The sequence below is a fragment of the Camelina sativa genome, chromosome 1 (genome assembly GCF_000633955.1).
Source record: "Camelina sativa cultivar DH55 chromosome 1, Cs, whole genome shotgun sequence".
In the NCBI taxonomy this organism is placed as follows: Eukaryota; Viridiplantae; Streptophyta; class Magnoliopsida; order Brassicales; family Brassicaceae; genus Camelina; species Camelina sativa.
The window spans coordinates 10,295,992-10,311,614 of NC_025685.1; the positions used below are offsets into that span (position 1 = coordinate 10,295,992).

At 35.9% G+C, this 15,623-nt stretch overlaps 5 protein-coding genes across 5 annotated transcripts in view; all 5 read right to left on the reverse strand.

Annotated features, from left to right (window-relative positions):
* LOC104706205 (peptidyl-prolyl cis-trans isomerase FKBP42-like) overlaps window positions 1–1,414 on the reverse strand; it is a 5,647-nt gene extending 4,233 nt beyond the window's left edge. The window contains exons 1-4 of the mRNA XM_010422367.2: window positions 1,231–1,414; window positions 924–985; window positions 638–823; window positions 227–316 (exon numbers count right to left, since the gene is read on the reverse strand). Of these exons, the coding sequence (XP_010420669.2) occupies window positions 227–316; window positions 638–823; window positions 924–972 (325 nt within the window). The 5' untranslated portion in view covers window positions 973–985; window positions 1,231–1,414. The remainder of the gene's footprint in view (window positions 1–226; window positions 317–637; window positions 824–923; window positions 986–1,230) is intronic.
* On the reverse strand, window positions 1,764–4,251 carry LOC104786698 (serine/threonine protein phosphatase 2A 59 kDa regulatory subunit B' zeta isoform). Its single transcript, XM_010512154.2, has 3 exons — window positions 3,778–4,251; window positions 2,298–3,671; window positions 1,764–2,214 (listed from the first exon to the last, which is right to left on the reverse strand). Exons 2-3 carry the CDS (start codon window positions 3,513–3,515, stop codon window positions 1,834–1,836), a joined length of 1,599 nt encoding a protein of 532 aa, XP_010510456.1. The 5' UTR covers window positions 3,516–3,671; window positions 3,778–4,251; the 3' UTR covers window positions 1,764–1,833.
* On the reverse strand, window positions 4,625–6,565 carry LOC104706211 (plant UBX domain-containing protein 6-like). The gene is made up of 7 exons (XM_019227287.1): window positions 6,096–6,565; window positions 5,778–5,958; window positions 5,606–5,692; window positions 5,430–5,512; window positions 4,969–5,176; window positions 4,788–4,874; window positions 4,625–4,690 (listed from the first exon to the last, which is right to left on the reverse strand). The coding sequence occupies exons 1-7, from the start codon at window positions 6,563–6,565 to the stop codon at window positions 4,625–4,627; spliced, it is 1,182 nt and encodes a 393-aa protein (XP_019082832.1).
* Window positions 6,656–9,105, reverse strand: LOC104786713 (protein NRT1/ PTR FAMILY 6.4). Its single transcript, XM_010512164.2, has 4 exons — window positions 8,866–9,105; window positions 8,669–8,783; window positions 8,362–8,579; window positions 6,656–8,278 (listed from the first exon to the last, which is right to left on the reverse strand). The coding sequence occupies exons 1-4, from the start codon at window positions 8,866–8,868 to the stop codon at window positions 6,848–6,850; spliced, it is 1,767 nt and encodes a 588-aa protein (XP_010510466.1). The 5' UTR covers window positions 8,869–9,105; the 3' UTR covers window positions 6,656–6,847.
* LOC104786720 lies at window positions 13,866–14,806 on the reverse strand. The gene has a single exon (XM_010512170.2). The coding sequence runs from the start codon at window positions 14,760–14,762 to the stop codon at window positions 14,166–14,168; it is 597 nt and encodes a 198-aa protein (XP_010510472.1). The 5' UTR covers window positions 14,763–14,806; the 3' UTR covers window positions 13,866–14,165.

Sequence of the window (15,623 nt, forward strand, 5' to 3'; positions counted from 1 at the left end):
AACAATTCACTCATTAGTACAAAATCTGGTTTAAATTTTTGTATATATAGTAATGTTAAAATGGGCTATTCAGCTTTGAAGCAAAAACATAGGAAACTCAATCTTGTTCCTCACATATATCCATTTTCATTAGGTTCAAATGATACACAAGCTAACTCAGCAATATACTAATGATGATGCATCCAACGAGAGGGAGGTACAGAGTACATAATGGACAGCCACATACCTTTCCCTATAACCAATTCAATAGGTTGCTGCTCTTTCCATGTGTCCTCAAATTTATGCTGACTGTTTTTGGTCCATACCCTATAGTGCACTATGGCCAATATGAAATTGGTCAGATATAAATTCAAATAGATGGATAAGCTTGAAGAAGATTATATGCAGGACATATTAGGCTAAAAAGTGTTCCTCACCAACCATAAGTTCACAAAACTTATACCACATTTGAACCCTCTTCAACATAAATAACCCTCTTTTAGCACAAGCAATTCCAATATCATATCAAGGATTACAACAAACCAATTTTCTGAAACTCAGTCAAGAGACTCCTTCACAAAGGGAATATAATAAACCAGCAGCAACAACTGCAATTACAAATCAGCATCTGATCAGCAGAAATCTAAGAGGCACTTACAGAAGCATGTCGCGTACTTGGATGGTTTGGAACCGTGACCTTCCTTAATGATCTGCTTACTGACTTTCTCAACCAAGACCTCAGCTTCACAATCAACTTTAGGGGGAGCACTACCATCTTGAGAAAGCTCCCCGTGCACAACAGCACTTCCTTCAGTAACTATTTCGCTCTCTTGTTCTTCTGCCACTAATGATGCAGTAGGAAAACATAGTAATCAATTATCAAAATCTTTCCTCTAACAAGCATGTTGTATACAATCTAGTTCCAAGATTCACAATATACTTACCATCTGTTTGACTTTGATTCTCCACAGATTCATCCATTTGTTTTTCCATTTTTTAACCTCTCCTGAAATCAAAAGTGAGAATTGATTAACGTTACGCTCAATTTCCAGAAACTATTTGTAGAATAAGAGTTCAGTCATCGACGAAATCGGACTAAGGTAAGAGTCAATAACAAAAACCCATACGAACGAACATGGTCGAAGTCAAAGCTAATGGAAGCAACAACAAAATCAGGTGTTGTCGTCGTTATAGAAGAAAACGAAGAAAGAGTTTGTAGAATTGGAGAAGAGGAGAGTGAAAAGAACTTACGATACTCGGAGAAGAAGAAGCTCAGGGAAAAATGTGAATCGTCGTCGTCGTCGAAGTCGAAATCACTCACCAAGACTGAATCGAGAGAGAGAGAGATCAAATTACAGATTTGGGTTAAGTGAGAAATAGCTAAAGAGACCCTTCAACTTTCCCACTTAACTCAAAATCGAAACATCTAGAAATAAAATTTTAACGTCAGCCGTTATCGAAAGCTTTACAACAACAATACTAACGGGAGGTTAACGGCATTTACGAAAATAATGGAATATATTATTCAGAAAAAATATATTCTCAGGTTAATCCCAGAGATTTTATTAAAAAATATAATTATACAGTCGTCCCTCAAGAACCATCCCTATAGTCTATTGACCACAATATTTGTTACAGTACATATGTTGCCCTTTCCACTTAAAGAACTAAGAAGTAAACCCGGAAACCCCAGAGAAAAAATATGTTAAAACAAAGTAAGTATTCACTGATGAGAATGAGATACTTCACCACTCCTCTAGTTTGCTCCTCCAACAACTCAACCCCCCCCCCNCCCCCCCCAATCTGTATTTGTTATCGTTTCAAGAGCCATTCTTTACCTACCAGAGCCTACTATTACCCTGTGGACTCAGAGCTGCTTGCAAGATTGACTGAGGATACAAATCTTGGAACCAGTACTGCCTCGTTTGTTACAATGGTATTTGAAGTTGCTAAATCTTCTAAGCACTGCCATGTTCTTTCGCGTTTCGCTTTAACCTCTGCTTTATTCTCTTCTGATACTTGGAATTTGGCTAAACACTCATCGAAGAGAACTTGGTCAATGTCGCAGAATACTTTCCTCACGTTTATAGTCAGACTCTGAACTGCTGGGTTCCAGTGTCCACGCGTGTTTCTCTCAAGAGCTGGGAAGACTATTGGCATTATCACTTTATGGTTCTGTGTGATTAGGTTTCTTATGTGATCATTGTTCCATAGAAACAATGCTCTTTCAGCGACCTGTGTTAAAAACAGAACTACAATTTCATATAGGTAAACCAAAAACCAAAAAGACCTGTGTGATAAACCAAAAAGACTCGAACCTGAAAATGTGAACTGTTGAGACATCGAGCAATTTGTCGAAATAAAGGGACCATACAGCGCTGAAACTCAGCAGCTTGAGTTGCTTCCAAGACTTCTTCTAATTCTCCAAGAAACAAAACTTCCTTTGAGCTGTTAGTCACAGGCCAATATTTTAGAAGGCCTCTAATAACGGTATCAGCGAGCTTGATGTCCTTCTCTACAAACTGAACTATACAATAAGAAAGCTGTTGGTGATAGACCGATGAACATTTAGGCTTGTGCAGAGGTATCAAAGCTCGCAAAAGGAAGAGCTTGTGCTCTTCTTTTAAAGGCAAAGCAAAACCATTAATTATACTTCCAAGAATCTCTAGCAACTCTGCAATACCATTATGCTTTTCAGTCTCGGATATGAGTCTGTAGAAGATATTGTTAATAGACTTTCTGATATAAGGTCGATGCACCATGAACTTCCCATACACCCGATGCAGAATGGTTTTTAAATATTCCCTCTCTCTTTGATCCTCGGAATCAAACAAGTCCAACAGCTTCAAGACAAAGGAATGGTCAATATATCTCTTTGCAAGCTTTGCGTCTGTCATGGGAGAAGCCACGAATCTAAGCAGAATCTCATACACAACTTGAATATGAGGCCAAGCTGGTTCCATCGAAGGCTCCTCGTCATCCATATCATGCATTTCAAGAATTTTACTCTCGTGATTCGCAGAAGGAAACGTTCTAAACAGATTCACCGCTACCATCTTTGTGAGTTCTTGCATCGCAACATCATTAAACTTCACACCAACCGATGCAATATAGTCAACGAGCTCGAGCAATGTCTGCCGTTTAATCTCTTTCTCTTTAAGGTTCTTTGAAGGATCACTAAAATCAAAGACAACACAGCACATACTCAACTTCCCGATAAAGAGATTCGGTTTCTCAGACATGGGAACATCTCTAAAGCTAGGCAAAGACTCATAAACCCCGCTAACAGCATCTCCTCCCAATGGTTTCTTCCCTTGATTAGCCTTGTTAGAGCTCAATGAGGTAGGAGCAAGAGTTCCATTAGCTACACGTGAACCAGAAGCTGACGTTTTTGAAGGAGGTTTCGAGACAGTACTAGTACTACTACTACTGGAATTGGGAGCATAGTAAGAGTTAACCCCTCCTTCACCATTAGACTCATTTTGCAAAGATTTCGAAGGCTTTCTAGGCAATTTCCCAAATATCTGTTTGATCATATTTGGCACAAACCCTTAACAATACTCACTCCTAACAAGCTCTGACTAAGTCAAAGTCTCGCACTTTATTCTCTAAACACATAACCAGATTCGCTTCTGAATGAAAATGAACAAAAGAAAAAACCTAATTTTCAGTACATCGAACAAGCCTCAACCCTGAACCCAAAATTACACGACGACGGAATAAACCATATCAGAGATACAGATCAAGCAAATGAATCTGAAGAGATAAAAGAAACGAATTAAGAAGAGAAGAGCTTACATTTTTGCAGATGAGTTAACAAAGGAGAGATCTACACAACCCCAGAAAGTAAAAAAAAAAAAAGATACAAGCTTTGGTTCGCAATCTTTGGGGATAAAGCCTGGAATAACAAAAGACCGCTCCTTTCTCACCCAAATTGAGCGAGAGAGAGGAGAAAGGTAAGAGGAAAAAAAAAACCCCCAAAAGAAAAAGAAAAGGTAAGAAAAAAGAGATGAGATTTTAAAAAGGTTGTAATAACGAACAAATATAGAAGAGAGATAGTAATCGTTACTTCTCTTCCCTTATCCTTGTCTGTATCTCTCTATCTCTCCACGGATTTTACACTGTAACACTTATCTCTGAATCGAACAAACCTGAATAACAACACATCCAGATATTTTCTTCTTTTTTTATGGTTTCTTTTGTTTTTCAGAACAGAAAAAAAAAAAATCAACAAAGATGGGACACGCACGGTTTGACAGAATGGGCAGGTGAGTCAAAAGAACAACCCCCAAAAAGTAAACGTTTTATGTCTATGGTCGTCAACTAGTATGTGGTCAATTCGTTAAGTTGCACCATTCTCATTTTATACATACATTCAGCAAATTATTCAAGTCAAAAGATTTGGGTCAAAGACTTCAAGAATTAGCTAAAAGACAACCACAAAAAAGAAAAAAACAAATGTTTCAATGATATTTAACCAAATGTAATAAAAGTCGTTTCTTTTTTTACGTTAGACCAAAAAAGCTAGAGATTTTGGATGAGGACAGAGTTGGCGATGCCAGCTTTCTCAATGGATAATTGGTATTCTTCCGAACCATCTGGTCTAGAAGCGTCTATGAAGCCTCGGATGGTGATGGTGAGGCGGCTAAAGCTTGTGACTCAGACTCTCAGTAAAGACAGATTCTGATCCTGCAAGAGCTGTATTCTGTTCCTGTTTGATATAAGATACAAGAACAAGAGGTTTCACTTTACTGTACTACCTAATTTGAATCAAAACATTAGAGAGAGAGGGAATGAAATTAATTTACATTGAAGTCTTCTTCTTCACGCCTGATGAGTTCGACTTGAACACGAACTGGATCGAGTAGACGTGGGGACTCCAACCTTGTTATCCTCTGGCATCATCGACATGGAACATTTATGTTATCATAGTGAATCAACAAAGTACAGAGAAAGACTGAAATGGCATGAAGGTTTTGAATTAGTAACCTCAAGAAAGGCTGCATTATCAGGGTCATCCAAACTCTTTAACGGACTATCATCCACAGTGAAACCGTTCTTCCATATAGTTACAATGTACATGAACACTTCATATGGCTCGTCTTGTTGTTGTTCTTCTTGAACCTCAGCTGAAACCGTTTCTTCAGACATCAATCTTGGTGACTGCTCAGGTCTTTCTATAGCTGATTCCTTAGCTCTGTCGAAAATCGCATCAGGACATCTTTAGCATCCCACTAAAGCTACCACATACATTCAAAAACCTTTTTTTTTCTAAACACAAGACTACTAAGCAAGATTGATGCCTTGTGACTTGCAAAAACCATCAACATACTAATCCAATTCACAAGATCCTTGCAGTATCATGGATTTGTGAATAGCACAATTCTTCAGTGTTTAGATTAAAAAAGGATTCGTCTCCTTCAGAAAAGCACATTGTTCATGTCAATAACCTCATTGATGGTGAGGCAGCTAAAGCTGGTGGCGCAGTTGAAGCAGAGTCTGATCCCGCTAGAGTTCCTCCGGCTTGTGATTCCTTCTGTTAAGATATGAGAACAAGAGCTTCTCATTTGGATCAGAGAAGTAAGAAAGAAAAAAAAACATTACAGAAAGGGAAGGAGACATATACAGTGAAATTTTCTTCTTCACGCCTAATGAGTTTGAATTGACCACGGACTTGACCGAGTTCACGTGGAGACTCCAACCTTGATATGGCCTAGCATTGACATGGAACATAACGTTAACCAAAGTGAAACAACTATAGAGAAAGAACAATACCTTTGTAATCAATCATACTTAACCTGAAGAAAGGTTGCATTTTCTGGATCATCCAACGTCTTTAACGAACTATCATCGACGGTGAAACCGTTTCTCCAGCTTGTTACAATGTGCGTGACCACTTCTTGAGGCTCTTCTTCAAACTCATCTGATACAGTTTCTCCAGACATTGATCTTGATGACTCCTCAGATCTTTCTATATACCTGTTAAAAATCACATGAACATCTTTAACCATTCTGATGGATCTTGCACAAGCACATCACTAAAACATTAATCTAAACCAAGCTCTGTTTACAAAACAGAGGCCAAGTACCCATCAAGATTGAGGAAAACACTAAACCTATTATCTTCTCCGCCGTGGTTCTCCAGCGCTTCATCGGAATCAGTACCAGTTCCGCCGGAAATATCACCGGCGTCTTGACGGCTGTTAACTGTCTGTCTCCCGAATGGATTAGCTGCTGCGCGTTTTGACTGTAGATAAAATCTCGGTGGCGACGGTGATAGTAAACGTAACCGTGAACGCGACGGAGTGTAATCGGAAGAGCCATCAAACGGAGAGAAAGAAGAAAAAGGGATATTGATTCGAAGATTCGGAAACGGAGTTAGGTTACGACGGAGGAGCTTTTTATCGTTAGAGTTTGATATATTTGGCTCGGCGGTAGTAACCTCGTTCTTAGTGAAGCTTGAAACAGCAGCGTTAAGATTCCATTGATGAGTTTCAAGAACAGATATAGCTACTTCTCTCGATGAAGATGTGACCTCAACGAAGGAGCTGATCAATCTCTCCGTCTCCGATGAGTTATCGTCCATCGCAAGAAAACGTTTCTTCTCAGACTCGCCTCTGTAAAAACTTTTAATTTGTTTATAACTTCAGTATAGAGTTCTTGAAAGAGCAACAAAAACAAAAAAAACACATATATATAGTAACTTAATTGTTTTTAAATGTTACAAAAAAATACAATTCAAACCAATATAGTAATCTTTCTATTTCATACACACAATAATACTAAATACAAAAACAAAACAAGATGAAATCTTCAAAGCAATAAACAAAGCAGAGCTCTCTCTCTTTCTTCTTTTTCAAGTTTGGTTTCAAGGAATGTCCTTAAGCTCAAACTCAGAGCTTTCTTTCTTCGTCTTCTCCTTCTCAACTGAATCATCATCAACCCCAACACTAATCACATCAGCTTTATACTGATGTTTCATGGCAAACACAAGAAAAATCAAGAAGTTCAATGCTCCCAAGACAACAAGTAACCAGTAGAAGTAGTTCAATCTCGCCTTGTTGAGGTTGCTTCTTAGCCAGATTTTGTGTGTGACCTTATCAACAAGCGAAACAAGCAAGCTACTCACGAAGAACCCCATCGAAATCGTGCTGAGAAAAAATCCGGTGCTCATTGATTTCATCCTCTCTGGTGCTTCTCTTATGAAGAACTCAAGCTGTCCAACGTAAGCAAAGGCCTCACCCGCGCCGACCAAGAAATACTGAGGAATCAACCAAAACGCGCTTATTTTCGTATTGCTTGAAACCGCTGCCTCCCGTCTAGCATTCTCTATAACCGCGGCTACTGCCATTGCTCCCATTGAGAACACAAGCCCTACTCCGATTCTTTGGAGGCTGGTTATCCCTTGAGGCTTTTTAGTGAGCTTTCTTGTTAAAGGAACAAAGACTCTCTCGTTAAGGGAAGTGAAGAGGAGAATTGTGAGTATGAGAAAAGCAGAGTAGGAGCCAGCCGGAACAATGAAAGAACCGAGTTTACGGTCCATAAACGTCGCTTGTTCCACCGTGAAAGTTGTCATTTGGGAGTAAATCGTCCAGAAGAGAATGTTCGTTGCCCAAATCGGAACCAATTTCATCACGAGCTTCACTTCTTCAACTTGTGTAACTGTCGAAACGATCCACGGATCCTTCTCTTCAAAATCCTTTGAACTAGGAGAGCTCTCGTTCTTAAGAATCGCGGCTTTGTCTAAACACTTTAGCCTCTCTGTGTGTGGAACCGTGGTGTTGTCAAAACCGTTCAGAAGACTTGGATGCGCAGGGTAACTCTCCTTTCTTTTCTTCCACGCCAAGAAACCAACCCTCCATATTGTTGTAAAAGGGCTTCCTTTAGGTTTCTTGAAACGGTACCATCTCGTTCCGCAGAGCAAAACAATAGCTGCAACCACCATAGTCGCGGCTGAGATTCCGTAACCCCATCCTCTCCCGACGTTGTCCTGAACGTAAACGAGAACAATCACGGCGAAGAGAGAGCCTACGCTGATGGAGAAATAGAATCTGTTGAAGAAAAAAATCATCTGTTTCTCTTCCTTGGGGTCACTCGTGTCGAACTGGTCAGACCCGAAACCGGAGACGTTGGATTTGATTCCTCCTCCACCTAAAGCTATGGTGTAGAGAGCAACGTAGAGAAGAGCTAACTGGTGTCCGTTTGCTTCCACACACTGATGGTGAAGTCTCCTGAAATCGTCACATGGTGGTGGTCTCATGCTCGAGATGGTTGTAGCCACCGTCAATAGCAACACTCCCTGATTTCACAGAAACAAAGAGTCAGAACTAAAAACTCTCGAGCCATGCAGAGCTGTACAAAGACATAGTTTAAGGAGCTAACCAGAGCTGTAACAGAGGCTGAGATTGCAACCATCTTGTAACGACCGAGTTTAGCATCAGCCAAGAAACCACCAAGAAGTCCTAAGAGATTAAGAGTTCCCATGAAATTGGTAACTATGGTCGCTGATTTAGCTGATGAGATGTGTAAATCTCCGACAAGGTACGTCACTAGGTTCATTGAGATACCCATCACGCATATTCTCTCCGATAGCTCACTCCCTACACATTAACAAGAAACAGAGGAGTGTTAGAAACAGAGGAGCTTAGAAACCTTTTGTGTAATACTATGAAGTTTGTGGAAACTTCACCTAAGATTAAACCGGCACCTAACCATCCACCGGTTTTGGATTTATCCGGTGGATTTCCACGGTAGTCGACGGCTTCCTCTGAGCCATCTTTCGCTCCATGAGATGACACATGAACCTTAACAGACAAGAAAAACCATTAAGAACAGAGAAAACAGAGCCAATAAAAAAAACAGAGAAAAAGAACTTTTTAAACTCACCATTTTTTTTTTTAGCAGTTAGACTTTGAGAGAAGAAGGTAGAGAAGTGTGAGGAGTTATAGAGATGGCTTTGAGGAGGTTATAGCGATAAGGGTTTTGACACTTTAATTAGTCCTTTGATTTTATCTAACTCCAACAAAACAAAAGAAGAAATGAGAAGAGATACGACTCAAATGGGCATGTGAAGAGAGATGGGGACTTGATTGATGGGTCTTTATATATAAAAATGTAGCTTTGCTTTTCTTCTGTGGTTGCTTCATTGACGATATATATGATCAGATGAGATCTAAAACAAATATTTAGACAACAGTGGTGTGATTTCATTATCTTATGACAAAGACATTAGTTTATTTCATGTGGTTGCAAGGTTTTCTGCTTCTTTGTAATTCCCCATGTCCATTACTCATCTTTTTTGTCTTTTTATTCCCTTTTACGTGTGGCTGCAAATATTTTTTTCTTTTATTGTGTGTGTATACTGTGTAAGTGTGTAGCTTGTTTGTAATTTCCCATGTCCTCTTCTCCTTCAACAAATCGCTTACCACACATCCAAATATTCTTTTACTTGTACTTACCATTACAATTGTTATTTTGTTTTTATGGTTTTACACTTTAGAAACATATTGAAATCTTTGTCTCTATTATCATGTGTGCCAGATAGTTGTTTGATCTACATCTACTGATCGGTCACGTGGCCAAATTTTACTGAATATGCATGTTCTTTAATATTTGGGACATTATTGTGACTTGTTTAACATTAAATATAGTTAGTGCTATCATTTCATTTCGATATCACATGTTTCAAATTCATGTTTCAATCATTAGTGAGAATTGTTCTTTAGTGAGTATATTTGTATTACCGACTGATTAACAAATATTTATAAGAATTCTTGTGGTGCGATCAAACACTCATGATCATGGCCTTAAGGTGTGTGCTTTATTAAAATGGGATTATGTATTTTTTACCAATATCTAGTTTAATATGACATGATTGAATCAGGATCGGACTCAATAATTCGTGTCGTCGGGCTAGACCGGTTTTGTGCTGATCACAAGGTCCCTAACCCATAGGAAGTCGGCAAACAATGGACTTAGTTTTTCAGTGTCTACGGTTTTGTAATGGTCTATAATAAGCTGATGCTTAAGAAGTTATGCTTTAACTTTTGAGAAATAGTACAAATTTCAGGTGATACGTAAGAATTGTGCATTGAAGCTGAGATGTGTAAAGTAAAAACATAGGTTTTTTGCCTTTATAAGGTAACCAACAATTATATTCGAAAGTGACCCAATAAAAGGTGAATTAATTAACATGTAAAAAAATCCCCCAAATGGAGGAAGATATTTACTTAGAGAGATCTCTAGTCTACTGATTTTAAAAAGCTGTACATGTTAACGAATTGATCCCCCTACTTGAGTTAATGATGTAAGCAACATAAGTCAAAAGAAGAAGCAAATACATTTTAAAAGTAAAACTTATAATATAGTTTTGCCTCCAATGGTTAAGGTAAAGTTGAGTTTAAGGTTCCCTCTACTACAAGTTGCATTTTCTCTTTGTGGACGTCATGATTATATATTTTCACCATACATTACAATAATTCTTTCTCGATCCTACTAAATTATTAATGTATCCACGTCAATACTAATAATTCTTAAAGTTAAATAGTTTTCAAGCTTAATTATTTCTATAAACCAAAAAGTAGTTTGCCCCAGAAAAAAATAACAAAGAAGGATAAAAACAAATCTTTGTTCAACTGATAAGTGAACCATACTGACACTGGATACAATGAATTGTTTGTTCAATATTCTTTATAGATTTTTTAGAACTTAAAAGTATTGTAATGTTTTTTAGTTACGTTTTATGGTATCCGATCCTAGTTTTATTGGGTTGGTCAAGTAATTGAGATGATTTAGTGTTTGGTCTTTCCAAAGAAGAGATATTTTCTCCAACCTTTTGGAAAAGGTTAGTGATTCTAATCAAGAATTATTAATGATATAGTTTATGTGCAATTATTAAGCTTATGTGGGACAATCCCACTACTCACACAGAACATAGTCCGGCCATAACAAATTTAACACGTAGTCGTATGATATAATCGGATATGTTATATTAACTCTAGAGTATAATATACTAACGATTCTAAGATTTTCTTGTATGTTTGAGAAAAAAAAATCATATATAAGATATGTTTGTTGGAAATTAATGTCATACCAACTATATAAGATAAGGTATATATATATATATATATATATATAAGATATTAATCATTCCCATCGGTTTGAATTAAAAAGTCATGAATCTTCACAAAGTAGTAAAATCCTAACAAAACTTTGATTAATCGAGCGGATTCATATAAATGTATGATCCAATCTAGAGAGATAATATCAAAATATATTATTTATAGACATCACATTGAAAAGACATATTATAAGTTTCACATCTATCGTCGACATAAAATCAAACAAGATTTACAAAATATTGGCACTCGAAAATGATTTAATATCTAAAATCACCTCAAAATACATGTGATCAATTGTCCCGTACTCTACCCAACAAACCGAATTGACATACTAACGTACAAAAACATTTTTAACTATCCCAAAAAAAAAGATAAAGATAAGTGTTTTTTACTGTACAAATAGAATCCGAGAGAATTCATCATCAACTTGAGATAAATACCAAAACAAACCAAAAGTGTGATTGTTTGGGAATCTTTGCCAACTTTGGATGTGTCACACATGTCATTCCAAAATGAAATTAAGAAGGCCAAAACAATAATGGGACGATAAGAAAATCTTGAATGATATACTGTACCACATACCCCACTCTTTTTATCTCCATGCATGTTGATATATAAAAATCTTGCTTGGTTTCTAAACGATAAACCTTTCTCACTCCATATTCATTGTATACGGTCCTCCCAAAATAAACATTTAAGCTTTCTAGCAGAAATGTAATAACGATCGAGTTATAAGATTAAGCTCAAACAAAATTCAGTAAATTTAGAAACTGTACGAATAAATAAATTTAAAACTCTATTCTACAAACAACTCACAAGCGTATTTTTTACAAGATTTTATTAAATTTAATTATTGTTGTATTAGTATAAAACTATATGTAAGTTTCAATCAATTTTCAAATTCACCATGTAACCGTAATGATATGAGAATAGACTTGGTAAAATTGCCATAAACCAAACAAAACAACTACGAGGCGTAAAAAAACAAACAACAACTATCGCAATAAACTTAGAAGATTCATAATTTCGAACTAATGACAACACATTATCATCAAAAAGATTTTCCAATTATAGAAATAGAAAGAATAATTTTGCAGAAAAATAGAAATATAATTAAGTTACTTATAGTTTCCATTGAAAAGGTACTTCTATCAAATTCTTTTAATCTGCATGGAGACACACACAAGACAATTCACAGTCACTTTGACAACTAGATATCTAATGACTTAACGTATTCATATTTTGTTAACCTTGAAATACGTCGCATTTATGTATTATCTTTTCTAAATCCTACCTACAATTTTGACAGTATACATATATTGTCTACATCTATATATGATAAACGTACATGCATGTGCATTGCATCGGTTACCAGAAGAGTTGTGGTCAGCAAAAGCCTAGAGATTGCGTGAACAAATTGTCTAATACGAAATAATCATGGAAAGAGATTTTTATTGAAACTTCATTTTATTTATTTATTTATTTGTTATTATCCTAGCATGTTTGGTTAAGTAACGTGAAACTCATGTTCCAATTGTCTACTATAATAAATACGTATATATGTGTTCGGCTTGTGATAATTTATAATAGAACATTGACACGTTAAGATTCTTACGGAAATTTTGATCATGTGTATACGGTGTATGTACGTACGTAGATACTGTACATACAAGTATTTTACATATACTTACTGTACGGTATATATATATATATATATTAAATTAACGTATACAAACATCGTTTCGTATGACTTTTGTATACGTTTAAATGCATATATATACAAAGTATAGTTATTGTTCAATTACCGTATATAAAATATTTATAAATTATAAACGTCGAAATAGACATGATATATATGCACATGAGCGGAGCTACGGTAGAAGCATATGGGTCAATTGACCCTGGTGAAATTTTAAATTTAGTTGAATTTTTAGGAAAAAAATCAAATTGACCATGATAAAATAGCAAAATTGACCCTTATAAAAAAAATTAATAACACAATATAACTTCTTAAATTATATTTTCACTTTGATGAATTGAATTCCTAGCTCCGCCACTGTATATACATTTAAAACGTATACGAAAAGTCATACATACGGTATATGTGCATAGGTTCATACAAAGTATTTAAATGATCATATCATTATCTTGAACGATTTTGAGTATGTTTAAGTCTAACTCTCAAAGTTTCTGCTCTAGCTAGTCTTTATATCAAAATTAGAATGGTTTGTAACTTAACTTACAAACTCAAACTGGTTGTAGAAGGGGAAAAAAAAATACTATATTAATCATAGGTTCACTTAAGCAGCCCATTTTGTCTGTTATTCAAAAATGGGCCTTTCAGGTTTCTCGCTTAGTTTGATCCGCTAGTTTCTTTTGAAGGTTAGATGAGTATGAGCCTATAATTATATCTGCATGACTGTATCTTTATCTATAACTTTTATAGGTGCTGGTCGTAACAAGCTTGAATGTTATAGAGCTTTTCTTTATGTTCACATATATATAATATGGAATATGGTCCAGTCAACTTAAACACTCATGTTGTAATCAGTATTGTAGTGAAGATAGTGAAGCTCTTATGAGTTATGATTTTACCTACATTGGTACTATCACTCGCAAGTTACGTTGTTCTAAATGCGGATTCGAAGAAAGAAACACTTTAATATATGACTATGACATGTAGTGTAGTGATTTTGTGATAGGCCATTGTGTCCTTACGCGAAAATTTTGAAAAAGGAAAAAAAAATCAACATGCCGTTGTACATATATAAAAGATTCTGATTTTTCAACCACATAATATCTATTATACTTTTACAAAATACAGCACACAATGACATGTAATAGCTAATTAGTGCTCTAACAAAAACACAAAGCACCACCAAATATCGTCGGGAAGAAACAGACAATATAAGAAAACTAAAAAGGAGAAAAGAAAAAACCAAAATGTTTATGAGACAACATTGGTTAAAAAGTACCAATCAGACAACAAAATAAAAAGTCATCTTGGAAAAAAAAAGTCAAAAAGTACTGGAGAAATTGGATTATTAGTTAAATGTATGATAAATTTCAATAATGATTCTCACTCTCTGGAATGCTTTCTAACGAAGGCCTCCAATTTTCATCACTTGGTTCCTCTTCTTCATCAGCCCTGGAGATGTTTCTGCCACTATCTTTGAGAACATGAACTAAGTGTTGAATGGAGTTGATACCTTTCTTGTGACCCAAGATTTGTCTAAGTTCTTCTTTTGTCACCGTAACTTTTATCCTTACCACCTTAGATTCTGATCCTTCCGTTGATCTTTCACTTTCTTCTTTCCCACTGATACTCGCTTTGCCTTCTTCCAATAACTTAACCGGCGGCTCAGGCTCAATTAGATCGTCTACCTCTTCTCCAGCGAGGCCATTGTCAAGGCAATTTCCCATTGATATGTCAAATGTGTATGATATAAGATAAATATTAGAGACATGAGATGGTGAGGGTTGTATTGGTATATATATACAATCGAGAAGGAGACAGAAAGAGAGAGAGAGAGCACATGAGAGGAGCGATTTATGCGCCGGAGCATTTGCAATGTGTAAGTGAGGTTTTGAAATTTTTATTTTTATTGGTGTCGTAATTATTATCTTAGATGTTCTGTCATAACACGGTATACTGTATGTCATATAATTATGTAAACTATATTGATAAATAAATTCAACCACATAGGTGGGTCGTTCTTTTATCATGTGTACGTTTTGTCTTGTCACGGTTGCTTGGGTGTGAGATTATAATATATTTCTAAAATAAATATCTTTATGCACTGTAATGATTTGGCTATTCATCACTAACAATTTAACTATAAAAAGAAGTGTAAATGGAATCAATATAACCATAGTAAACGGATCTGATCTGAAGTTGTATCTCTATTATTAAACAAAAAAAATAATGTCATGCTATATCACATATTAATCGTTGACAGAAAGAGTTTTTGAATAGTTTTGTTTAAGATTACGTTAAGCTACTTTTATAGTTAAGAGTTGTTATAAAAGTAGCTTAACGTAAGTTTTCAATTCACCTAGTTTTAACCCACATAGCAAATTTTTTCAGTCCAACGTAATTCTTAATTACAAAATATATATATACAAAAAAAGGAAGGGACCGTAGCAATACCACCGAACTTGACAATTTTTCCAACCACAAATTGATGTGTCATGCTTGCCTCAGCATAATTAACCAGGTCAAAATCTAATTGCGATGTTTCTTTTTAAAATCTGGTGAACATATTAATGTAACATATATAGACATGTGAACGTAGTATGCGTTAGGTAGGTCGTGCAAGCTCACAAGTCATAAACACTTCTCTAAATTTTCGCCAACCGAAGGTTGGGGACCAACGAGACAACAAATTACACGGAACATTTCGAGAACTTGTAGATTTTAATGCAACTAAATTGTAAACTGTGGAATAGGACAGTTGTCAGAATCCACTATCCAGGTTTGAGACTTTTTCGACGGAGTATATATATATATATATATATATATAT